The 27,978-nt window shown below is 39.6% G+C and overlaps 1 protein-coding gene across 4 annotated transcripts; it reads right to left on the bottom strand.

Annotated features, from left to right (window-relative positions):
• Positions 1–308: 308 nt before the first annotated feature.
• LOC106084229 (SLIT-ROBO Rho GTPase-activating protein 1) lies at positions 309–27,978 on the bottom strand. 4 transcript variants are annotated; one of them, XR_001220773.2, is made up of 3 exons: positions 27,558–27,978; positions 7,191–10,627; positions 309–1,508 (listed from the first exon to the last, which is right to left on the bottom strand). XR_001220773.2 is itself a non-coding variant. In XM_013247797.2 (3 exons), the coding sequence occupies exon 3, from the start codon at positions 10,304–10,306 to the stop codon at positions 7,277–7,279; it is 3,030 nt and encodes a 1,009-aa protein (XP_013103251.2). In that variant the 5' UTR covers positions 10,307–10,627; positions 27,558–27,722; positions 27,790–27,978; the 3' UTR covers positions 6,403–7,276. The 4 variants fall into 4 exon arrangements, 3 of the variants coding, with proteins under 3 accessions (XP_013103251.2, XP_013103265.2, XP_013103259.2); XM_013247797.2 differs by lacking the exon at positions 309–1,508 and having other exon boundaries at positions 6,403–10,627; positions 27,558–27,722; positions 27,790–27,978; XM_013247811.2 differs by lacking the exons at positions 309–1,508; positions 27,558–27,978 and adding an exon at positions 27,227–27,390 and having other exon boundaries at positions 6,403–10,627.

Here is a 27,978-nt window from a genome sequence, read left to right as displayed (position 1 = left end):
GCTGAACCGATTTTCTTAAAATTTTCATAGATTGTGTACGTTTGTCTGGAAGGAAACATAGGTTATATAATTTTTAGATATCGGGTCGAGGCGGACCCTCCCCCTTACCCCAAAAACGCCACCCATATCCGAAAGTGGTCCGATGGGCACAATAAGGGTATCGAATCAAAGGTATTGGAGACCAGCAAACGAATAGGTATTAAAATTTGGCTCCAAGTACTCAGAGCGCCCCAACCCCAAAACTCCCCCAAACAGATATATCCGATGTTCATGTCAATATGGGAATGCCATATTTCGTTTGGGAAATATGGCATAAAACATTAGGTCCAAGTAATGGGAGGTCTCCCACCCCCAAATACCTCCAAATGGGCATGTTAGCCGACCATGGCTATATGGGACTCAAATGAAAGGTATTAAGGAGTAGATTACGAGTATGACATTAAAATTTGCGTTCAAGTCTAGGTGGCGCTTTTTCTCCTAAAGATACGTCAAATGGGTTATTTGACCCATTATGACAATATGGGACTCAAATAAAATATATTCAAGAGTAGAAAACGAATTTGATATCCAATTTTGAAGCCAAGTGTTTTTTTGGGAAACGCCCTAAAGCACCCCCTATGCTGAACTTCATTTCCGTTGGGAATAAAAAAACTGATTTGATATCTATTTTCAGTGCCGGTGGCCGCCCCAGCCTCAAAACACCCTCCAAACGGTTCATATTTACCGGCCATGGCAATATGGGGCTCAAATTAAAGGGATTTAGAAGTGCAGCACGAATTTGATATCCATATTTGAGTCGAAATGTCTGAGGTGCCATCCCTCCCCTAATGAGAACATTACCTTAAGGAAGAACATTACCACCAGGAACCGAGAAGGGGCAAATTCTCAAACATCAATGAGTGCTTTCCGATTCAAGTTTAAACTTAATGATGAGGGACCGCCGAGTCCGAACGGCGTGCCGCAGTGCGACACCTCTTTTGAGAAGATGTTTTTAAATGACCATGCATGGCATTGTAGCTCGCAAATGTCGCCAACATTAAGAGGGGAAAAACACTGCTTTGTCCGATGTTTTCGCCAGGATTCAAACGCGTTCAGCGTCATAGGCTACAATGGCACAAATTAAAAAGATTTTAGAGATTTAAAGAAGGCGCATCAGAGCGGGCCCGGTTCGGCTAGTGGGTCTATATTTCCCAGGCTTGCTTGGGGCGCAATAACATTTTGGGCATTAAACAAAATAGATTCAAATATGATTTTTTTAATATTATTCTTCAAATGCTTACAATTATGAATTTACAAAATAAAATTTACAAATCAACAAATATTGTTTCAAATAGAATGTTACATAAAATAAACATCTCTATCATATTTGTTTGTTTAATTTGGAGGCTTTTTACAAATACTATATGTCAGGTTTATTTAATATGACATTCTGCGAAGTTAAAGTTTTAACATTTGACTCTTTGACTCTTTCGATCAATTGCACAACTTTACTCTGTACGCGTACTGTTCTAGTGGTAAAATAAGATGACAATTTAAAATATCTTTCGCTTAATAGTTTCACTTTACTTTTTTTAATAAATTTTGATTCTGTTAGGGGACTATGATGATGATCTTTATTAGTATTTGTATTATTATATATGTATATATTTCGCATGTATGTATGTAGGTATGTATATTTGCTTTAGTAGTTGATGTTGTGATATTTAGTAGAAAAATATTTCATTTTTTTTTATTATTATTACTTAGTAAAATGTATTGTAGTGAATTTCTTAATGTTTTGATTAATTTCCATTTCATTCAAAAAATATTGTATTTCGTTTATATCTCTTTTAGCTGAGTGTGTGTGTGTTCTTTTGTGTGTAAAAAAATGTATCTGTATCCATAAGCATATTGGCTGGGGGGAAGAGGGGGGGTAGATTGAATAGCTCTATATTTTATAAATGTTTATTTATATGTGTAAATATGAATCATGATTGTATGTAAGCATCAAGTATAAATGTGTATGGATCGACGAATCGAAGATGTCTGGGATTTTGATTCCATCATGGTTTTTGTCTTGTTTATTTTTTTTTTTTTTTAATTTTTCTTTTTGTTTTAGTTATGAAGGCGATGATTGTTAACATACTATCTATTGGATGATGACCCTTATGATGATTTTTGAGCATTTGTTGTTGTTTTTTTGTTTCAATTTCTTTGATTATACATGGAGAAATATCTCACAATTGGGTGGTTAGTGGGGAGAACTTGGTTTAATATATATATATAACATGCGACACATATTAATAAATTTGTTTTCATTTGTTTTGTTTTTGCTTTTATGTATAATTGATCAGGCTTGCTGCGAGATCACAAAGAAGTTCACTTAAAAAATATGGAAGTATTTAAGTTAAAAAATTGCAAGGTTTTCTTTTTCTCAATAACACTTTTTATCTGGAACTTTTTACAGCAAATGGGTATGTAGGATTGTTTTTTTGTATATACTCTTTTTTTCTCTCTTCTATCTTTATGAGTAGGTTTTAAAAATCAACCTATGCCATCTAAATGTGACATTTATTCCCCTAACTCTACCAAATAGTGATTGAAAGTCCTAAAAGGAAGACTTGTATATTACTTCAAAAGATATTTGTAGCGGTTTAGTTTTTTTTTTTTTTTTTTTTTTTTTAAATGGGAAGAAATTGTAAAAAAGTTTTCATGTCAATTATCGAAAATCTAAATAAAAGATCTGTTTGTTTATAAAATTCTAAGCGTTTCCGAAAAGAAGCAAAAAAACTCATTAATTTATGTTTTTATTCATCTCTCTCTCACTTTTTGATAAAAGCCAAAAATACAAATTTTGCCCAAGAACGTATTACTAAGGAACACGAGCAAACTTCTCACATATGAATGAGTGCAGTTCGATTCAAGTTTAAGCTTAATGATAAGGGGCCTCCCTTTTATTGCCGAGTCCGAACGGCTCGCCGCAGTGCGACACCTCTTTGGAGAGAAATTTTACATGGCATAGTACCTCACAAATGTTGCCAGCATTAGGAGGAGAAAACCAGCACTGAACATTTTTTCTGATGGTCTCGCCAGGATTCGAACCCAGGCCAACAGCGTCATAAGCGGACATGTAAACCTCTGCGCTACGGTGGCCTCCGTTGATAAAAGCCAGCTAGCCTTTATTGCTGACTAAGAAACCTTAAAAACCTCTTATTACAACGTTAAGGGATATCTATGAGCACAACATAGCTTGGAAATTTAAGTTCCGATCCGATCTATGCGGTGTTCATTGCAATGTTCAGAAGCTCCACTAAGAGCTACCGGGAGCGTCCACAGGTTGTGGATAGTGGAATTCTATGTTGGTATATGGGGTAACTGCAATTGCAGTCGCAGATAATCAGTGGTGAAGAGTCTCTCACAGAGAGTGTCAATGAGAAGTCGGTCGGCACCGATTCTTGCCTTCTGAAGGTGTAAAAAAAGTAGAGCTATGGGAAAAAATCTTCCGCATCAATGAGGGAAAAAATCTTCCGCATCCCTGAAAAGGGCAAAAAGAGGAAAATGGGGAGTAGCAAATGCAGTTGCGGACAATCAGCAATATCAAGTGGAGAGTGTCAGTGAGAAGTCGGTCGGCAATGGTTCTTGCCATCTTAAGGTGTAAAAAATGAGATCAATGAGTCTATGTCCCTGAAGTGGGCAAAAAGAGGAAAATGGGGTTTCAAGCAAGAGAAGGAGGGAGCCCTTAAAACAAGTACGTGTTTTTATCGAACCACAACACCAGGTACGAGTACATAGAGGTACTATTTCAACAATGGCCCTCCTGAAACATGTATGAACTTGGTAAACACTACCCCTGGCAGTAATCTGTTAGTTCTTCTGACTGTCTGTCTATGACAATGCTAGTTATTGGCGTCTTTAATATAACCAATGGCCATGGCGTTCCCGTGGTGATCGGTCCCATGGACCTGAATAAACCTGTTCACCTTGAAGCTTGATGATATGATATCAGGCTTGTTACGTAAGAGATTTAGATCAAAAAGTATATGATATAATCGGGCCATACAGTGTAACTTTCGATCGGCCGGTTGCTAAATCTTGGAAAAAGAACCCAGAAAAACGTATCACTTCTACCAATTCAACGTGCACCTAAAAATTCTTTTAACATTGCAATTTGCAAATTTGCCCATGAATATTCCATTAAGAGGGGGCAAACTTCTCACATATCACTGAGAGCTGACTGATTTAAGTATCAGCTTAATGACAAAAGACCTCCTTTTTAAAGCCGAGTCTGCACGGCGTGCCGCAGTGCGATACCTCTGTGGAGAAATTTTTACTCTTTCGACATTATCTGATTTTTATAGCAAACCTTAAATGAATCTCAAAAAATTAATTGTAAGTCTGAGCCACATTTAAGACAAGCCAACAGCGTATTCTTTCTTCTGCAATATCCTGCTATATAACATATTAGGCATATTCTGTAAGAGACTGCTAGCAGAAACATGAACACTTGCACAAGCGGATATGACATCGATTGAGATTTTCTAGAGGAAAATCCTTTATAAAATACATATAGGAATCAATCTGCTGAGCTTTACATCGTCATTAGAATACGTAAGCCATGTAGCTCGTGTTGCGAAAGTAACGCCAATCGGAAAGGTATTTGAAGCGACCATCTTTGACGCTTTACGCATACGAAAACTGACTGAATTTGGAAATCCAATGGCCGGTGGTACGTACCGGATTGACCCGATGGAGTAATTCATCGGCAAGGATGCCGCCTCAACAACTAGATTTGGATATTTTACAGAACAAATTAGGGAGAGCAGGCCACAATGTTACAACCACAACAACCGAAACTTCAAAAGAAAGACCAAATAAAGAAGCGTGGATCAAAACTAGGTGTAAACCAAAGCGCACTACGCCGAAGAGCACTATACCGAAACACTTGAATAAATTTACTTTCGCTTTGTAAGACTATATTTCGAATGTAATAACTTCCCATAATCTTTGGCGTCACCTTTTGACAGCCTTTAATGTACTTCGGTAAGCTAAGAAGTAGGATCAAATCCTGTTCCACCTATAACTGATATAACTAAGCTAACAATGTATCTTGGCATGTTCTATCTCCCACCTACCTTATAATTACCATAACAGAATTACACGAGTCATCTAACAAATCATTGTCCTGTTTGATGGCCAGACAGATAAATAAAGATCTTCATAATCTAGAGCATCAAATCCAATGATAAACCAGTAAGCACATCAGGCAAGTGTTACCAATAAGTCATTGGAAATTTTTTCCCGAAGATGTTGTGGCATCTTTTATTCTGATGACATTTCTATGTATTTTAAACTGGTATTTGTATTTAAATTTAAACTTGTATCGTATTGAGATAATTATCCTATCTGTACTTTATAGGGATGTTCTTGGAAAAAGCTTAATCCTCAAGGTAGGGACATCTTTGGATTATCCAAGCCATTTCTTGTTGTTTAAAAGTTTCGAGTTTGGAGGACGCACTCCTTGATATTGGAATGGAGAAGCACTCTTTGATATTAGAAAGGATTATTTTCCTCCATTAAATATTACTACTTTGGATGATCTTTGATCAATGATTTGTGTGACAAGTGAAAAATTGTAAAGCAGTCGAACAAATGGAATCAGTCTATGCTTTTCAGTACAATAGCCGTGCCTCCATTCCTATGACATTCATTGCAAATTGCAAATTTTGCCCATGAACATTCCACTAAGGAACAGGGGCTAACTTCTCACATATCAATGAGTGCAGACCGATTCAAGTTAAAGCTCAATGATAAGGGGCCTCCTTATTATAGCCTAGTCCGAACGGCGTGCCGCAGTGCGACAACTCTTTGGAGAGAAGATTTACATGGCATAGTACCTCACAAATGTTGCCGCTGACAATTTTCAGCGTCATAGGCGGACATGCTAACCTCTGCGCTACGGTGGCCTCCAATTCATTATTCAACCTAATTCTTGCCATCCATACTATTTGCAATTTACAGCTTGAAATCAATTTTTTTTTAGAAATACTAGACTGCAAGCATTCTTCGTTATACCTGAAGCCCATGAAACTTAAGTTTAATTCACACATTCCGAAAATTATGTATACCCTAATATTCCCTTATAGTAAGGCTTCTCCATGCCTGTTAACCAAAATAAAATATTATCATCGTAAATGTTAATATTTTAGATGCAAAACTTTTAAAAGTCCACAGCTTTTAAACTGACCACATAATGGGTTCTTTACTATCGTTATATCTTTTTTTTTTATTTTGAGTATATTACAATTTCTTTTTATAAAAAGGCATTTAATAAAATTTATTGAAAACTTGTTTGTTGTTAATATGCTTTAAAATGCATTATTTCTACAAAAATCTTTCTTAAATAAAAAACTCGCCTAGAATTCGTTAATTATGGGAAATTTCCATTTCTATCCATTTTAGTTTTAGTCTCACCCAAAACTCTCCAGACCTTTTTTTTTTGGGTTGGCAAGATATCTAAAATTTTTACTTTTTCAGCATTTGGCAGTCTGCTCAAATAGCTTTTGGTATTGGAGACACAATTCACAATCATCAAAGTTTTTTTAAGTGCTCTATCTACAGTTTGGGGTGTTGAGTTGAGTGTTCCGTCCATTCGGAAATCATTACGATCGGGAAAAATTCGAAATTTCACAGAACAAAGAACAGCTGCCGCGAAAGGAGTTGGTAAAGTCAAACTTCCTTTCGTCTTTCTACCTACCCAGAGAGCAATTCTAATACTAATAACACAGCATCACAAAAACAACATTCATCCCTTTATGCATGCAAAAAAAACTATTAAGAAAATTTGAGATCCTTTGCTTTGCTTTGCTGGGTTAAACCTTATTCCTGGAATTTGAAGAGTTTTGAGCTTAAACTTTCCTTCGACTCTATCGTCTTTATTTGTTTCTTTGTGAGTGAGTGGTTAGTGTGCAAGTGTGTGTGTGTGTGTGTGTGTGTGTGCCTATGTGTTTTGTGCGCTTCGTTTGCTCTGTGTGCCTTTTGTTTCTTCTTCACTAGCCTCAAATCTAGCTCTCTAACTATGAGTTGAGTTGATCTCACTTTTGATTATTTTGTGTGTTTTGCATTTTAATTGCATTGTTGTGAGGACAAGGACGAATGTGAGTTGGAAGAGGAATAAGAGGAAAAGGTGTTTCTATTTTCGAGCTGTCTCTTACTTCCTTTTGGTGGTTTGTGCCGAGTCTCTCTTGTTCACCTTCGCCTTCAGCTTCATCTTCATCTTCTTCGTCCTGTTTGGCTCATCTTATACGGTCGTCTCGAATTTTTCCACCTGCTCATCGTAGGCGTTTTGAAATTCTATGGCATTCTCAAAGGAGTGCGGCTCATCGTGATACTGTTTGCTGTTGTTCTTTATGAATTTCAATAATGATGAATTATTTACGGGTATAGGCGTTGCCGCCGATGTGGGTGCACTAGTGGGAATGGGAGGGGGTGTAGTAGATGCAGTAGTAGAAATAGTAGTAGCAGAACTAGCGGAATTATTATTAGTTGTGGCATTAGGATGGGGGGCTATTGCAAAGTGCTTAAATAAATGACCTTCACTTGTGACAGCGTAAGCGTTACCATCTGTACATGAGTCGCCAGAAGCGTTAGCATTGGATGATGATGTTGATGATGCACAACCCAGACCACCACCGGTGCAAGCGACACTACCACCACCACCAAGTGATCCATTTCCACCACTGCCGGTACTAGTTTTTCGTTGATGGGGTATGGCATAAATAGCACCGTTATTACCTAAACCGACCACCGAATTATTACAGGCCGTATTGTTTGTGGCATTGTTAAAATAAACATCATTGACAACATACTTTGCGATCTCTTTATTGTCTACTAACATTGAAGTGGATGAAGAGCATGAATTCTCTAAGTACAAATGTTCCATAGATTGGGAATTTTGTGCGGGTAGACGTGCTTCATCTTTGAGCTTTAACGATATGTATTTGTCGGGCACAAGGCCTTCTTTGCCATTCACCGAGCCCTGCCACCAATCGTTGGAGACTTGCTTTCGCAGAATAATACAATCACCTTTTGTCAGCGAGAGCTCGCGACTGGAACGAGCATTGAAGTCGAACTGGGCCATGGCCTCCAAGACCTCCGATTCGTCTTCGGAAGGGTAGGCATCCGATTCGGGATCTTCGGTCAGCACCTCGGAGGGCGAATCGCCCACATCCATGTCCAGGGTGTGGGGCGAGATATATTTCTCGTACTCATAGCCACCCAATTCCTTGGGGAACAGGTCTTCATGATATATGATCATGTTCTTGATCAATTCGTTTACCTGATTTTGGTACTGCACTTGATCTTTGTCTTCGGGCGCGGGCATGAGAGTGGGTCCGAAACATATGGCCAGATTGTAGGCATCCATCATATTCTCGTCGGCATATTCCGACAGGTGATTAAGGAAGGAGAATAGATAGCGTATGACTATAACCACGGAGTTGGGAAGATTTTGCAAGAATTGCCTAATACCCTTGACCATGTCGGCCTTGGTTTGCATTTCCGCTATGGAAATGAAACTCTCAAAGTAGAACTTGGGGAAGAGGGGTACTCTGAGCTCGCGTAAATACAGCTTCAGTACACCAGCCACCGAATTGATGTCCGATGCATCTGTGGTATCAGCCAAGGGATCTTCGCCCCTCTCGAAGGCTTCACGGAAATTTGTAATCTCAACTTGTGATCCGGATACCCGGAAGATGCCCTGATGATGTAGACCATACAGGTTTATGACACGTATACAACTTCGCAGTATTAAGGGAATATCTTCGCCGGTACTTTCCAAATATTCCTCCAAGGAACCGCCAAACAGTTTGGGTCGGCCTGATTGGTTTTTGCGACCTATTCTTTTGCGCTTGCTGTTGATCGGGTGCTCGAGGATCTCTCGAGTGAAAGACGCATTATTGTCGGTTATGAGCATTTCTCTTAAATACTTGGCTTTAGCATCTAGGCGCGCTATGCGCGATGTACCACGAATATATTCTCGGATTTTGTTTATGTAAAAGTCTTCGACTTCTTCTTTTTCAGCCTTCAGTTTGGGATTAAAAGCCATCGAGGCACCGCCCTTTTGTAAAAGGCTTTTATTATGCTCCACAAAAGCGGGGCTTACATCACAGTCCTTGCTGTTGAAATGTTCCAGCAGTTTCACTTCGGCCATTTCCAAAGTCTTCCAAATCTCCTCGGATTCGGTGCGCAAAGAGTTCAACCTTTGGCCAATCAACTGTAAGCGGTGTTCCATGTCCACATACAACTCCTTCTGAACACTCTGCTCCAGCAGATCGTTGCTGAACTGGCCCTGAAACTCGAACCGCTTGGGCACCATAAACGCCGCATGATACTGTTCCATAAATTTCTGTTTATCTTGTTGGCTATCTATCAACTGAATAACGTGCGCTAAATTATCAGCCTGGCTTAGAATAGCCCTGGCTCGTCCTTGGTCTGCGGTCACATGCATAACAAGACACCGCGATATCATGGAACTAAAACCTAAGTCCATACAATCAATCAGATCGCTCAGATCGTCAATAAAATATTTATGGATTGTGGTATTTGACGACTCCAAGCACAGTTGGTATTCGTTTTTAGCTTTTAACGCCTTCATGCGAGCGTCCGAATACTTGCTGCGGCGTTTCATTATCTCCTTTTCCATCATGCGGAATTTTTTGCTGGTACGCAATTTATCCTTCTGTACGCTCTGTTCCATCTTTTGCTGCTGGGCCTCGGCGGTCGTCAGTTTGACCTCGGCCGCCTTCCATTCGGCTTCGTATTTCTGATAGGTCTTCATGGTGGCATAGAGCTCTTCAAGCACCCTTAAAATCTCTTCGTGTATGTCATAGCCAATGGATCGGCATTTTTTGTATATTCTTTGGACATCTTCGATGGTCGTCTGTAGTGAGGAGACAATATTCACCGAATACAATTCCGAGAGTGTGGCATGATCTTTGCTCAACGACTGTGTTTGCTCCAGCAAATGTGACCAGGAGCCAAATGCCGAGAATATGTGCCATTGTTCGCGTTTCTGTTTTTGTTCCTTATGCCTCGCCTGAAGACTTCGCACCAATTTGTCCAGATTCTTACTGTACTCCAATTCCAGTTCACCCCTTCGCCGAAATAAGTCCTGAAGCTCTTGTATGAGGGATACCTGGGACTCGACTCGATTATCTAAACATCGTAAGTGTTCGTTCAATTGCTGTCGTATGTTGTTGAATAGAAACACCTTGCGGGTGGATCCAACTCGTTTCATGGGACTTTTTAATTCTTGTTCGTTTTCGTCCATCTTTGTTGTGTGCAGTGACGATGATCGTCGAGACTCTTTTGTTTGTTGTGTTAGCGCGTTGTTGTTATTGTTGTTGCTTTTGTAGTTAAGTTAGTTACTCCTGATGGTGAGCAGCTGCTGGTGCTGCTGCTGCTGATGGCTGCTTCTGGTTGACTTGTGCTATTGATTAAGTCTGCGTTTTAATACTTTTTGTTGTTTGTTTTTATTTTTATTTTCTGTTTCTTTTTCTGCTGCTGACTGGCAGTTGGTTGTTATTTTTGTTGCTGTCGTGTGGTCGGTCGTTGTTGTTGCCGGCTTGCTCGTTGATGTTGGAATTAAACTCTGAAATTGAACATAAAGAAGAAAAGTAGATAAATTTAGTATGACTCTTAGCTTTGCATGGATGGATATATTCATAAGATATGGTCGACAATATTTTGCCTTTGAGGTACATGTACGAATGAAGGGTGTCTGGCAACAGTGTTGCCATAAGCAAATAAATTTTCCCAGCTTAATTTATGAAGCAATAAAGCGAAATATTGCATTTTACATGTCCATCTTATGATAGACATTAGAAAGGAAGGCTAGCCACTCGAACTTTAAATAACAGGATGTAGGTGTGTTGGAATTGAAAAGGGTCCAACAAACCGGTCCATATTAATATAGGTTCCATAGACCATTCCGAATTGACTTTTTGAACGACTTGGGTATTTTCTACTTAGACTTGTTTTCGAGGAACGTGTCTGAGTTTAGTTTATAGAGACTGCTTGAAGATATCAGAATCGGAATTAGGACAGAGTAAATAGGAAACTTTTTTTTTGTTGAAAATGTTCAATCTCAAATCATTGTTTTTTTTTCAGACATTATTCATGGGTGGTGTTCTGTTCCATCAGCCTACTTAAATAGAAAATTAAATGAAACGGCAATACTGTCTGGCAAAACTCTGGGAGTGTTGTTGTCATATCCCTGTGTCTGTCTTTGGCTGTCGTGTTCTTAGTTGATTTGTATGCCATGACTGGATGTACGTTGCACTGAAATGCATTCCGGGACTTCGTGTCAGAGGCAGAAAGGAATATGGGGGTGGAAGAAATGTTGTGGTTATAGTTGTGCTGTAGGTTTTTGTTTTGTTTTGTACGTATTAATGTAATTTATTGAAATTTATCTATTAAGTAGTAGGCTTAACACTTAGAACGAGAGAAATAACGCGCACTCTGCAAATGGTGAATGCACAGATTGATGCAAGGGTGTAATGGGTGGATGGAAATCGAATTAGTGCCATGATGATGAGTGTGAAAGTCTATATTTCTTTATTTTGAGAGACATTTAAGCGTATTTTCATATTTTGTTTCTTAGAAACAAAGAGATAAGCATCATTCAAAAGCTTATAAATTTAGTTTCTATTCCAAAGTGGGTTTCCAATTCGGATCGAGAAAATTCCTTTCGTTCGGAAGGTAGTGGTTTTCGAGAGACGGGCGAACAAATAGCGATCGATTTGGGTAAGGTAAGGTTGAAAAGAGAATGCGGATATTAATCCGCCCATACCACTATGGACATACATGACAAGGCGAGTTATTCGCGCCTTTAAATAACCAATGGCCACCATGTGAGGTGGTATTTCTAGGTTCTCAATGTAGACCCCCACTCCCACTCTGTGGATCTAGCTTTGATCCATCTGTATAGCATGAACCCCAAAATGGCAATTCCAGAGTTTCGTCAATTCAAGACTATGCCTTGCACTTGACCTAAAGTGCCATCTCAGATATTCCTGGTTTCCTATCGTTTCCGGTTCCAGGGCATACCATATCGGTATAATCCGCTATGGTATGCCCTGCCCATTTACTCTACCCATTCTCCCATTACCTTAAGTCTCATAGCCGCAGTGGCTGCCACACACTTAATCTGTATGTCAATGGATCGGATATCAAGAATAGTCTCCAGTGCTCCCGTGGGCATGGTCCTCATCGCCTCGCCTATGTCAAGTCAACATGTTCTCTGAACTGGATGCATTATCCTTATGTTACACTTTTTCTCCACTGCAGTCCACCAAACTATTGAGGCGTTAATACTTTACTTACTTTACTTTTATTGGCTATGACAGAACATTTGACCCATTAGCTGAAAGTAGAAAAGCGTTCCAAGTGCCTCAATCTTTTGCGCTTATTCTAAAACCTCTGACACAAAGTTTCGAGGGATCTCCCACTAATTGATCTTTCCATCGGGCTTTTGATCGTCCCGGTTTGCGTGTACCATCGTGATAGCCTTCAAAAGACTTCTCGCTGAAAATTCTTCATTCGTTCTGACAACATGACCTAGCCAATGCACCGTTGTGTTTTGATTCGCGGTTCATATGACGCCGGTACTCTTTATCAATTCAAACCGATCCATAAATTTTACGATGAATCTTCCTCTCAAATACTCTAAGCACTGCCACGTCTGCTTTCACAAGTATCCATGCCTCGGAACCATATTACAACACGGGTAGTATCAGTGTCTTGTATAGTGTTATCTTCGTTTGTCAAAAGGTGGCTTTGTTTCTAAACTGCCTACTTAATCTGTTTGGCAGTATTATTCTCCGCTTTATTTCAATGCTGGTGTCGTTCGTTTCGGTTACGGCGGTGCCGGGGTAGATAAAGTTACTGACTACCTCAAAGTTGTGGTTTCCAACTTGCTCTATTTTCTTCATCTGATCGGTTGAACAAGGCGTTTTGAGAGTTGATACCATACATTTCGTCTTATCTCCATTTACTGCCAGACCCATTTTTACTGACGCTCTTTCGATTCTTTCAAAGGCAGCAATTACTACTTCCGGTGACCGACCTATGATATCGATGTCGTCGGTATAGGCGAGTAGTGAGCCATATCTATTCATAACTGCATCTCGTAGAATCTTGTCTCCTTGCCTTAAATGGTTCTAAAAGATTCTTTCCTATTTTTACTGAGGAACGCGTATCAGCAAGTTCCAACCTACAGGGTTTTATTAATTTTGCAGGGATACCAAAATCAGACATGGCTTGAAATACCTTTGAACGTTTAGAATATCGAAAGCGGATTTGTAGTCAACAAAGAGATGGTAGGTTTTGATTTGTCCTTCTCGGGTCTTTTCTAGCATTTGGCGCAGTGTGAATATCTGGTCCAGGGTGGATTTATCAAGCCTAAAGCCGCATTGATAGGGCCCAATTTTCTCATTGACTTTAGGTTTTAATCTTTCACATAGTACGCTCTAGAGTATCTAGTATGCGATGGAGAGGAGACTTATTCCTCTGTAGTTGGAACATTCCGTCTTGTCTCCTTTCTTGTGTGCGGGACATAGTATGCTGAGGTTCCAATGTTATGTATGTGTTATTCTAGCCAGATCGCGCTGGCAAGCTGATGCCGCCTCCTGTCTTAAATAGTTCAGCGGGTAACCCGTCGGCTCCTGCTGCCATGTGGTTCTTCAGTCGAATCATTCTGACTTCTGTACATCTCAATTCGCTCACACTCATGTTTTTCCATTTCCCTTTTCTTTTTGAGGAATAGACGTTTCTCCTCTATCCTTTTCTTCCGATACCTCTGGTGTTGCTACTGATTGCAGGTCGTTCCATGGGTTCTTTGGGGGAGGCTTTCTGAACCCAAGTACGGATTTCGCGGCATTTTCCATGAAATGGGCAATGGATTGCCACAGCGCCGTTAAATCATAGGGAGCAGAAATGCTTTCATCAAGTAGTTCGGTCAGTCGAGTGGTGTATGCCGTTGCCATCTGTTGTGTTTGCAGCTTCTCAATGTCCAGCTTCTGTGCAGTGTCCGGCCGTACGTTTCTCGCCACACTACGACGGGTGCGAAATTTTGCTGATCTGAATCGATGTTCGCCCCTCGGATTGATCGTACATCTAACCCGTTGGTTGAATGCCTTTCATCTATCACAACATGATCTATTTGTCTTCTCGTGTTTTGATCGGGTGATAGTTGTTGTTGTTGTAGCAGTGTGTTGTACACCGAGGCGGCAGCCCTTGCCGAAGAAGGATTCCATCGGGTCAATCCGGTACGTACAACCGGCTGCCATGGGATTGGGTGACAGTCATGTGGCCGTGTGAATCCTTCGATGTTGGAATCTGCTGCTGCTAACCGGCACGGGATAACAATGAGTATCACACAGGAACTTTGAGCTCCGATCTGTGTGGTGTTCATTGTTAACACGAGAAGCTTAGATGCAAGCTACCGGGCGCGTCCACAGGTTGCGGATAGTGAAATGCTCCATAAGAAGTAGCTGCATTTGCAGTCGCAGACAATCTGAGGCGTCGAGCGGAGAGTCTCAGTGAAAGGCCGGGCGGCACCAGGTTTTGCATAAATACTGAACGCCTATGATGCTCGATATGATAAGGCGAAATATTGACACCTTCAAATAACCCATGGTCATTATGTTCCCGCGGCGAACGGTCTTTTGGACCGGAAGGAGCTTGCTCACCTATAGGACCTAGACGAGGATCACCAGCTCCACATATAGACATTTTGCTACAACAACATTCATGTTTTTGCCGCGACGATGTCTATTAGCCTCAATCCATTATAGGAAGTTTCTTCGTGTAGACTTGTACTTCTCCAATACATACGGCAGTGCGTACACTGAACCCTATCTGTAAAGAGTGCAGACATTCCAGGTGCAGATACGCCTATCATGGTCCGTCCTTAAGATATTTGCGAGTGCCGTCAACTGGGGGGTCCGTTTTTATACCCTCCACCATAGGGTGGGGGGTATACTAATTTCGTCATTCTGTTTGTAACTACTCGAAATATTCGTCCGAGACCCCATTAAGTATATATATTCTTGATCGTCGCGACATTTTATGTCGATCTAGCCATGTCCGTCCGTGTGTCTGTCTGTCGAAAGCACGCTAACTTCCGAAGGAGTAAAGCTAGCCGCTTAAAATTTTGCACAAATACTTTTTATTAGAGTAGGTCAGTTGGTATTGTAAATGGGCCATATCGGTCCATGTTTTTATATAGCTGCCATATAAACCGGTCTTGGGTCTTGACTTCTTGAGCCTCTAGAGTGCGCAATTCTTATCCGATTGGAATGAAATTTTGCACGACGTGTTTTGTTATGATATCCAACAACTGTGCCAAGTATTGTGCAAATCGGTTAGTAACCTGATATAGCTGTCATATAAACAGATCTGGGGACTTGAGTTCTTGAGCTTCTAGAGGGCGCAATTCCTATCCGACTTGGCTGAAATTTTGCATGACGTATTTTATTCTTACTTTCAACAACTGTGTCAAATAAGGTTCACATCGGTTCATAACCTGATATAGCTGCCATATAAACCGATCTGGGATTTTGACTTCTTGAGCCTCTAGAGATCGCAATTATTATCCGATTTGGCTGAAATTTTGTACGACGGATCCTCTCATGACCATCAACATACGTATTTATTATGATCTGAATCGGTCTATAACACGATACAGCTCCCATATAAATCGGTCTCTCTTTTTTACTTCTTGAACCCCCAAAGGCCGCAATTCTAATTGGAATTGGCTGACATTTTACACAGGTCTCCAACATATAATTTAATTGTGGTCCAAACCGGACCATATCTTGATATCGCTCTAATAGCAGAGCAAATTTTTTCTTATGTCCTTTTTTGCCTAAGAAGAGATGCCGGGAAAAGAACTCGACAAATGCAATCCATGGTGGAGGAAAGATAAGATTCGACCCGGCCGAACTTAGCACGCTTTCACTTGTTTCTTTTATTGTAGTTTTTTCAAAGTAATTCCTTTAGGTTTTCTTTTTATCGTTCTATAGATGAACTCGTGGCACATTTTAGCTCACTACCTTTAACGGATGTTAACGCCTTCTGTTATGATAAGACGTCGACCAACTTCATAATCCCATGATAGTTTTAAAAAGTTAAAACAATCAGATATTGAGTCACGTATATACTCTGTAGATCTTACAAAAAGATAGTAATCTAGGATATAAAATAAATTATTAGGTATATTCGTATTCGCCTTGATATGGTGAGTGAACCACCATCATCTTGGAAAATCGGATTGACAGATATTGAGTCATGGTAATCTCATAATTAGAACTTTAATTTAAACAGTCCAATGTCAAATCCGAATTCTTTTGCATGAAATGTATAAAGACTTATAAAGATAAGCAAACTAAAGTCAATCCAATTTAGAGACTTACAAACCAAATATGATTTTTTTCTTACAAACCACCAAGCCGCCAGTACGCCAATAGCAAACTCACTTGTCTCACAAAATATATACAACACCAAATATGGCCTACGGAATAAGATGTCGCTAAAACTGGAATATCTACATGGGACAGATATACGATTTTCTTTTAAAAGTTTAAGAATGAACTAAATGATGACCAATGAATGTTTTATCTTCAATAGCCGTTGTAATTGTTTTCGCAATAACGTATGTACATCTTCTCTCGATTAGTTCCAAGAGCAACTAGACTATGAATTAAATAAATGTGGTTTTCATCTCTGTTTAAAAATATCTTAAGAAGATAACCGATATGATGAAGCAGAGTGAAAACAAAGAAATGACATGAAACCCCCGAGAGAACAGACCAAAGCAACTTTTGCTGCTTGAAAATGTCCAAATTAAGGGATTTACAAGTACCAGCTTTGAATTCTCTTGTGGTGACATTGAATTTTTACATCTGTAATATGTCTGTAAATTTTTATAGTAAACTATAAATACGGAGTGGATAACCGCCAGTTAATCATCATAAGGAAATAAAATTATTTATATGTAACGTCTAATATATAGAAGCAATGTAGAATAAAACACAAGTCATTATGCTACCGAGGAAACAATAAAGACCATCTTTTTATAGATTGACCATGGATGCAACGGAACTTCTTAAAAATAACAACCCTTGGAAATTCAATATTGTTCAAAGGCAGTTTCTACGACAATTTTATGTTGTTGTTGTTGTAGCTGAGGCGGCAATCCTTGCCAATGAAGAAATCCATCGGGTCAATCCGGTACGTACAACCGGCTGCCATGGGATTGACGACAATTTTATGGTTTGTAGTTGTAAAACAACAGAATTGAGTTAAAAATTACAGAAGACAGGCTGTAAAGTGGTAAAGAGCGACCTTCTCAATAAAGAAGATAATTTATTTCATAATGCTTCGTGTATTTCTCTTTCGATGGCCGTACCTTGGTAGGTCGTATTTATATAGAATATACCATGAAAATGGTTCTACGATGTGAGTACAACACTTGCCAAGTTCGACATCTTTCACCTAGTTGTCCTTTCCACCGCATGCGTTTTTCGTTGTATTGATAGATTTCTTGTCCACACAACTACAATTTCTTCCATGCTATGCACATGTTACTCGTGCATGTTTTGGAAGTTGTATTTACGGTTTCGAACGGTAGGCAACGGCAATAGCTCTCGCTATTGCTTTGAGTGTAAAGTTTCGAATCCCGGCCGGACTCTTCCTAATTTTGATTTTCAAGTTGTTTTTTTTTTGCGTGTTAGGGGAACAATAAACCTTAATTTCTACGATATTATAATTTGTTCACATTTTGTGATTGCAATACTAACAAAACTTAATTCCAAAAACTTAATAAGTATAAAAACTTCATTCTCAATATATTCTGTAGTTTGACGATGAATTTAACTTATAATGGTGCCTATATCAAATACTAGCTGGACAGAGCCCGATCCGCTGCGCCTTCTTTTACTTTATATGGAACAAAACTACTTTGCAAATTTAGTTTTCGACAATTAAAAAGCTTTTAATAAAATAATTGCCCAAAAAGTAATTGCGGATTTTTTAAAAGAAAGTAAATGCATTTTTAATAAAGCTTAGAATGAACCTTAATCAAATATACTTTTTTTACTTTTTTTCTAAAGCAAGCTAAAAGTAACAGCTGATAACTGACAGAAGAAAGAATGCAATTACAGAGTCACAAGCTGTGAAAAAATTTGTCAACGCCGACTATATGAAAAATCCGCAATTACTTTTTGGGCAACCCAATATATCGCTTGACTTGTACCACGAATTCGGTCGAAGGGTTTAGGGTTGTTTAAGTTCGGATGTTAAATGTACTCCAATCTTAAAATACACCATTTGAGTCCGATATGCCCATGGGGATTTTGGCTGTGAAAGGCCCTTTGGGTGGTGATTGGTGGGTTTAGGGGTGGTGGGGACTCCCGAAAATTGGTATGAATTTCGTGCTTTATTCCCAAATACCTCTTATTTGAGCCCCATATTGCCATGATCGGTAAATCATGGCCTTGAAAGAAATATAAACATAGTGCTCTTCTTTCAAATTTGTTTAAACCCAATATTGCCATTGGTTTAAGGGAAGTTCAAACACTTGGCCCCAAAATTGGTTATCAAATACGTTTTCTAATCTCAAATACTTTTCGTTTGAGACACATATTGCCATGGTCGGTAAATTTGTACTCACTCTTTGGGGACGTTTTGTGGAAGGGGCGGTGCCCCCTATATACATGATCCCACATTTGGATATCACATTCGTATTCTACTCCCAAATACCATTATTTGAGTCCAATGTTTCGATAATCAGTAAATAATTGCTGTTTGTGGGGTGTTTTGCGGAAGGGGTAAGACCCCCAGCAAATTGGTCCCCAAAAGTGGGTATCAATTTCGTGCTCTACTCCCCAAAAACATTCATTTGACATGGTTAGTAAATATGTACGTTTAAGGGGTGTTTGGGGGAGCAGGTGGTATCCCAAAAACTTAGTCATGAAAATCTATCAATATCGCGCTCTACTACAAAATATTGTTTATTTGATCCGCATATTGCCATTGGCCTTAAAATTGGGTATCAAATTTGTTTTCTTATTGCAAAAGTCAGCAAATATGTGGGGTTTGAGGTATGGGCCCTAAAAACTATCAATATCGGATTCCACTCTCTTAAGGCCCAAATTGTCATGGTGAGCAAATACGTCCTATATGGGGGGGTTGTTATTGGGGATGGGGCGGCCACTCAGTGACTTGGCCCTGCAAATATATATCAGATTCGTGTTCCACTCTAAAATACCTCTTACTCCCCATATTGCAATGGTCAGCAAATACGTCCTTTTTGGGTTGTGTTATGGCGGTGAGAGGTGACGCCATAGACACTTTTCCCGAATATTGATATCAGATTCGTGCTTTACTCCCAAAGATCTTTCATTTGAGCCCCATGTTGGTATGGTCGTAAATTTGTCCTCTTTGGGGGGTGATTGTAGAGACGGGCTCCGACTTGGTAGCTCCCTTTCTGAAAACAACAATCTTAGATTTGGTCAGGTTTAAACTTGGAGCAATATGTGCATAGAACATCAATCATCGACTGAAGTTTCGTCGGTGATTCCGAAAGCAGAACAATATCGTCTGCATACATAAGCACCCTAATCTCGACCCCCCCAATGCGTACACCAGCGAGTAGAACCTCATGTAAATCATTTGAATACAAAGCGAACAGTTTTGGGCTCAGTAAACAGCCTTGACGGACTTCCTGAGTAACCTTAAAAGGTGTAGATAGGCTTGAACCATCCCATACTTGATTTGTGGTGTCACAGTAAATCAGATGCAGTATACTAATAATCTTTGTAGAAAGACCCAATGTGGCCAATTTATAAAACAGGGAGTTTCGAGGTACCCTATCAAAAGCAGCTGAAAAGTCAACAAAGAATGCGAACGTCTTTCTACTTCTCTTCCAAATCAAGTAAACTATGCTTGTAAGATTAAAGACGAGAAGGACGTGAACGAATGTAACTATAAAAAATTAAATCCCCAAACTATTAAAAATACTCTGTACAGGGCTGGTAGTGAACCACTTCGAAAATTGGCACTTTCAAAAGCAACATAAAGAACTGTTTTGAGCTTCTTACTTATCTAAACATTATCTCACTTATTCAGTAACAATTTGGAACCGAGTGTGGAAAAAAACGTGCCCTGCGGAGGCCATCGTAGCGCAGAGGCTAGAATGTTCGCCTATGACGCTGAACGCCTGGGTTCGAATTCTGGCAGGAACATCAGAAAAATGTTCAGGACTGGTTATCCCCTCCTCAGGGCGCCCCGGTAGTCGAGTTGGTAGCGTGTTTGGATTATCAGTGCAGGGGTCGTGGGTTCGATTACCGCCAGAAGCCTAGGTCTGTTGCTACTGTGGTATCACAATGGACATAAAATTGTCTAAGTGAGTTTGTAAAGGATTGCAACTCTTACCAAACCTAATCTATACCCCCCTAATGCTGATGGCATTTGTGAGGTACTTTGCCATGTAAAAACTTCTCCCCAAAGAGATGTCACTCTGCGGCACAACGTTCGTACTTGGCTATAAAAAGTAGGTCCCTTGTCATTGAGCTTAAAATTGAATCGGACAACACTCATTGATTTGTGAGAAGTTTGCTCCAGTTTTCTAATATAAACGTGGTGGTTCCTTATTGTCTGCCGTCAAGAAATACTTAGCCAGCACATACAAAGTTGGTGCTGTAAAATTGGCCTAATTCATCAAGACGTACTTGAGGAGCGCTGTTGCCAGTGCAAAATTGATCCAAACTTAGGGTAGGCGTGGCTCCGGTTCATTCAAATTGTCTCCATCCGCTTCGAAGGAAACTAAAGCAAAGAGTGCCGAAAAGAAGAACGAGGCCATAGCTGGTGATAAGACTAAGAAAGCCGCTGGTGAAAAAAAGCCGCCACAAAAAAGCCTTTGCTGCTAAGAAGACCACCGAGAAGAAAACGACCGAAAAGGTCAACGCTAAGACTGCCAAAAAGATACGAAAACTTTTTTGATAAGACTTTCCGAAAATTTTTTGGTTTTTCGCTATATTTATACCTGCTCATCAACTAACCGTTGTTGAATCTGGTATTATATATATTGATCTATATAATCCATTGAAGTTTAGTGCCAACAAATTAGATATCTATATATGTGTTAATGGTGGGAATATAGCCATTTTATTTGCTAGACATATGTGTACGTAAATTTATTTGTGACAGCGATTTACAGGGTAACTGGGGCCGAAAGGCATTACCTCAGAATGCTAATATAAGAGACTGGTCATTGCAACGTCATATATCCAAAGCTGCGCGGGCATACGAGTCATTGCAGGGAAGAATAGAATTAATTTTATGTCTTAAACGCATCAAATCATGGTTGGTGTGGTGTACCTCCTGTGGCTTTCATTTTTCCATTTCCCGATCACTAAGCTCATCTCGAAAGAGAAGTTAGCACATCATTAGAAAAGTGATTTTCGCCCCAGCGGGCGAACAAAATTATTTTTATTATTTTTTTTAGTTTCAGTCTTAGTTTAAAATTAAATGCTTTTGTAATTCCAAATTAAAAATTAAAAATAAAAATCACGAGTATTAGGGAATAGCTTTCTACATTGCGCTACAATTTAGATTACTGTAAAATGCCAAGATTATGGAAATCACGTAAGAGACGGTATAGTCAGTACATACTGAACGGCATTTACTTGATTTTGTTCCTGTGCAAAAAATGTAATCTTTATTATCAAAACAAAACGATAATCTCTGTTACTTTTATAGCACCTAACTCAAATGGCTTTTATAGAATTCAAATAAATGGCCTTGTCAATGACATCACTATGGACAAAAATAGTTGAAAACTTAATCACATGTTGTTTGATAACTTTTAATTGATGTTATGTTGTTATATTTGAATTGATTATTTGAAAACTTTTGGCACGATTTTTTTTTATCTAAACACTCAATAGATAACCATCCACATCCCGATGAGGAAACTGAAAAGAAGGAATTTTATCAGGTTACAGTCAGTGGAAGGAGGCAACCGTAGCGCAGTAGTTAGCATGTCCGCCTACGACGCTGAGCACTTGGGATCGAATACTGGCGAGAACATCATGAAACTGTTCAGCGGTGGTTATCTCCTCCTAATGCTGGCGACATTTGGGAGGTGCTGTACCTTTTGTTATGGCAGCCATGTAAAAACTTCTCCACAAAGTGGTGTCGCTGCGGCACGCCGTTGGGACTCGGCTATAAAAAGGAGGTCCCTTATCATTGAGCTTAAACTTGAATCGGACAGCACTCATTGATATGTGTTCCAAATTTGCATTTTTTTGCAGTTAGTGGAAAGGAATGCAACTTGACTGGGACAGCTAGTAGGATTGAAAATCAAAGAGAAGATTCCCAATTTTCTAAAATGGCATGTCTAAAAAAATACATATCTGTAAAAGAATTGGCTGGTAAATCCCACGTTAGCTGGGTGTACGTACCGGATTGATCCGATGGAGCCCTTCATCGGAAAGAGCTTCCACCTCAGTGTGCAACACACTGTAGTCAAGTTTGCTCAGTGGAAGTCTCTTATGTGGACCACCTCTATCCAACAAAGTTCTCTCATAAGCGAAGACACTATTATATGTTGGCCAAACAATATCTGCTCAGTTTTTATTGAATTATGGCTTTTCTATCAATATAAAATAATAATCTAGGTTTTCCAGGCCAGGCCGAACTTGGATACCCACCACCTCGGCTATATTTCTTCCAAATTAAAAAAGGTGCAAAAAGTTTAGGCGGGAGGTAGGTCTAGCTTTATAATATCATGATCCTGGGACGGGATAACCATAGTAGAAGCCATTTTGTAAAATTTCCGCCAAATCGAATAAGAATTGCGTCCTTTAGGGGCTCAAGAAGTAAAATAGGGAGATCAGTTTTTATGGAAGCTGTATTAGGCTAGAGACCGAACCGAACCCTATTTGGCACAGTAGTTGGAAGTCATATTAAAGCTCGTCGTGCAAATTTTCAGCTAAATCGGAAAAGAATTGCACCCCTTAGTGGCTCAAGAAACAAGATGACAGCTATATCAGGTTATGAACCGATTCAAACCATACTTAGCACAGTAGTTGGAAGTCTAAACGAAACACGTCATGCTAAATTTAAGCTCAAGAAGTCAAAACCCCAGATCGGTTTAGGAGACCCGTTTTTATGGGAGCTGTGTTAGGCTATGGACCGATTCAGTCCATATTTGACACGTATGTTGATGGTCATGGGAGAAGCCTTGTACAAAATTTCAGCCAAATCGATAATTGCGCACTCTAGAGGCTTAATAAGTCAAGATCCAAGATCGGTTTATGTGGCAGCTATATCAGGTAATGGACCGAATTGAACCATATTTGGCACAGTTGTTGGAAGTCATAACCGAACGCCCACTAGTGGCTCAAGAAGTCAAGATCCAAAATCGGTTTATAGGGCAGCTATATCAAAACATGGGTCAATATGGAGTTAAGATAAACTTAAATGTCACGACGATCAAGAATACATAGACTTGAGAGTTTCTAAGACGAATATTTCGAGTAGTTACAAACAGAATGACGAAAATAGTATACCCCCATCCTATGGTGGAGGGTATAAAAATGGCTGAAAAACTTGGATTCATATATAAAACATCAACTATTGAGTCTTCAAAATACATTTAACGGTGATTTAATCTGACTAAAATGTGTTCCACTATTCGTAAACGCTTAAAGTTCGCTAAAGGACATACCGATTTGCCGATTAAAAACGGGGGCCGAATTACCGCATACGTAAACGAGCAAATTTGTTCCAAATTTCTTCTATTGTGAATTATTTTTCTCTTTATTGAAAGCGAATTTTTGAAATTTAAGTGCGCAAATGTATAGATCGATCAATATTTATAAAAACTTTGGCTTACAAATTTTTATACAAGTGGTGTAACATCCATTAAATACATGTTGTTGTTGGATTTGTTGGCCATTTCCGAGTGGGGTAGAATCAAGAGAGTAGACTTTAGCGCACAGAAGACGCAGTGCTGTTTCTTGTTTCACAAGCGATTTACTGGCCCATTTTAATCGTCGATATCTATCGACGGTATAGATATTGAACAGTCAGATACTCTTGATGTTCTAGGCATGAAGATACAAAGTGATGTCCGCTGGTCAAAACACGTATTCGAAGTGTCGAAAGAAGCATTTAAGAGTTTTGGCTTTCTTAAACGGTGCAAGAAATATTTGACCTCTTCTGATCTTCTCAATATCTATATTACCTATATTAGGCTAAGGATGGAATATAATTCTCATATATGGGCAGGAGCTCCAAAATCATCCTTGGGGCTACTTGATCGGGTTCAACGGAGAGCGATGGTGTTGATTGGGGACAGTAGGGTATCCAACTCTATTGCTTCCCTTGAACATCGTCGGAATGTGGGTAGCGTTGTATTGCTCTATCGTTATTTTCATGGCATGTGTTCTAGGGATATTCGTCTTCTTATTCCTAACGTTAGGATGTTCACCAGGATTACAAGACTTGCCAGGAACTCACACCCGTTTGTAATTGATTGGCCAGTCGACCGAACCATACATTACCGAACCATGCATTACCGCCTGAACCATTCGTATGTGGAATCGACTTCCGGCTAATGTCTTTCCCACCGACATTGACGTTCAGGAATTTAAGACGAATATCAATAAACACTACTCCCTCTTTCCCCCCTCCAACCCTTCACTTTCCTAATTACCAACGCAATGCACTGCATATATAGGGGACATCCCCCGCGTGTTGGTTACGTGAAAAAAAAAATATATACAGTTAAAACTTTTAAAAATGTAACCCTTTGGAAGCTATAACAACAATTACCTACACCAAAAAGTCAGTTTAAGTAGATATGTAGGTATAAAAATAAAAGGTTTATGAAAAGGCACGCTACAAAAGTAGACCGATAGGAACAGCAAACGACGCCGTAGTCTTTGCCACTCTCTTGACATTTCTCTTTAGTAAAGTTTGCCATTTCATGAAGGAAAGATATACGAGCAAACAACGAGTCGAAATCAACGTTAGAAGCGCTATGTCCAAGGCTCATTTCCGGCATAATGGCTTCATCAAAAAAAAAAAAATATGCGTCAATGGTCGGACAGCAATCCACACGTACGCCATGAGTCATCATTGCATCCCGAAAAAAGTACGGTTTATTATTCGGCGGCGTCATTGGGCCGTACTTTTCCAGTGATGATCAAGACCGGCACGTTACTACGAATGGGAATCGCTACCGTTCAATGAGAACGGAAAATTTTTGGCCCCAATTGGGTGATATGGACTTGGAGCACATGTGGTTCCAACAGGACGGCACCACAAGCCACATAGCGAATGTCACAATCAATTTATTGGAAACCAAGTTTGGAGAACGTGTTATCTCACGAAATGGTCCAGTCGATTGGCCTCCCCGGTCACGCGATTTGACGCCGTGGGACTATGTCAAGTCTATCGAAGATTTATGAACTTCGTACGAATATCGAATGTGAAATTGCAGCAGTAAGGGTCGATTCATGCTTGAAAACTATCGAAAATTGGGTTCAGCGTCTGAACTTCTGCAAGCGTGCCCGTGGTGGCCATGCAAAAGAAATTGTGTTCCGTATGTAATGGTATCGAACGTATTTTCAAGGAATAAAGAATTTCAAAATCATTCCAAACCCGTTATATTTAACCCTTTTGAAAACCCCTTTACATATGTAACTTTATTCCCTTTAAACGCTATGGTGACGGACATGGTAAATAACCATTTTGTAATCGACTAAAAGATCACACTGAGAATGGCAAAATGTATACTCTAGGGGTTTCCCATTATTGTAATGATCTGAGCAATGTTTCTTGCATACAAACATGAAAGAGTTTTTACCACAAAAACACCCGCAAGAATTTTTAGAGCTCAAACGTCGTAGTAAATCTTCGAAATAAATGTTCCTCGACATTTCAAATGACTTATAGATGATCACAAATACTTGGTTAGAACTGATTATGGTCACGTTCCACATAAATGGATTTGATTCGAGCTGGGCTCCCCTTTTCCCACAAGCATCTTTCCACAGCGTTTCGAATTCGGTACGCAGTACCAATAACTTCATGCCCATGGTATGCGTTAACGACAAACATGCACTGATAACAATCATAAACGGCATATCGCCCACATCCATCGATAGCAGGTCACGACGACCGGCATTACCATGTTTGCTGCGCTCGCTGTACTGCCGCACATAGCCGGTGTTGTCTGGTGTTTTGTTTTTTTTTTTTTTTTTTTTGTTTTGCACAATTGTCGGCTGGAGGTTGGTTATGTCCATGCGAATTTTTGTTTTAAAACTCTCGCATATACATGTGAGGCGACGAATATGCACAAGATTTAATTAATTTAATAGAGGAGGCTTTTTATTCCGTTTATTGAAACGGATGGCTTCAATAATTGTATTTTCATAATGGCCATGGTGAAATTTTAAGTAACCCGAGGTAGGGACATGGGACATTATTTCTTGTTGCAGAGCTGTTATCACTGGAGGATACTTAGAATTGAACATAGCAGAAAAAGAATACAAAAACAATAGCGGCAAACCGCACCAATTGGTTAAAAAATCGAAATGAAACCACGAAACCATTTCATCTCGTCCCACCATCATCATCATTAAAATATTCCTCATTGTGGGGCGGACAGGGCGCTGCCATATAATGTACTTACATATGTATATAGGTATATATCCGCCGTCCGTATGTATGTATGTATGTTTGTGTGTACATTCGTACGTACGTACATATATGCATGAAATTCTTCTTTTCGTAGTTTTTAGTATACCGACACAATCTGCTGCGATTCCGGGGAGTCTCGAATACACATATGTTCGAATGCTTCCTTCTCTCCAAATCGATTCTATGAATGAATCTGGAAAGGCGTGTTATTTTGCAACACCGATCAACCGACCACCTTTGCCGTACATCTCTCTTCTCGCCACACAATATATCGGAAGAGATTTTACAAATATTTTCTTAGCCTGCCACTTGAAGGGGACCTTCGCCACTTACCTTCGATAATGGGCAATAAATACTTGAAAGTATGGCCGAGTAAAGGTGGTGTAGTACGGTACGGTGCGGTGAGGTGCGCGGTGGTGCATGCCAGCAATGGGGGAGGAAGCAAAAGAAAAAGTAAACACAAACATATACGAACCACATGAACAAATTTGTTTGTTTGTTCCATATTCAATTCCAAAATCTGCTTCTCACACACACTCGAACTCTCTAAAATATACAATCAAAGGCCAAACATCTTCCATCCATCCATCCACATTTGAATACGACAAGCGACCACTTGAGAATGGAAATGGAATCATTGAATGTTTGTACTGAGAAAAATATGTGCACTTTTTTCGCTAGCCAGCTATGGCGGTGGTGGTGGTGCTAGTGGTCAATTTCAATATGAGTTTCGTTCGCACATTCATAATCTCTGTTTAGTGTCTTTGTTTTGTTAAATTCGAGGCGCGGCGCCACTGCATATTTACCTCTTTTACATGAAAGTTATTCGCACACAATTGTCGTCGTCGTCGTCGCCGACCGTCGTTTGCTAAGCAGCTATCATCAACAAAAAATTATTTTTCTCTGCCTGTTGGCTGCTTCTGTTCGCTGCTAGTGCTGCTGCTGGGACTGATACCAACGACATAATACACCTTCCAAGGATTTAAAGGGAAAATACTGATGCACACAAAATTCAATTATAAACACACACACGCATACCATTTGAAACATGAGAACTCTTTTATTCCACTAAAACTTAAAAGCGCCCCGATTTTCCGATTTATAGATAGATTTGCAATGGGTTTAGTTAGTAAAATAGGATTTCAAAAGAAAAATATATTTTTTTTACATTTACACGCACGACACCCAAAGCAGTAAACGAAGTCGAAGTCTTTTCGTTAACGGCGG

This window comes from Stomoxys calcitrans, chromosome 2 (genome assembly GCF_963082655.1).
Source record: "Stomoxys calcitrans chromosome 2, idStoCalc2.1, whole genome shotgun sequence".
Taxonomy (NCBI): Eukaryota; Metazoa; Arthropoda; class Insecta; order Diptera; family Muscidae; genus Stomoxys; species Stomoxys calcitrans.
The sequence above is the reverse complement of the archived record's forward strand: the minus strand, read 5'-3'. Positions and strand labels throughout refer to the sequence as shown.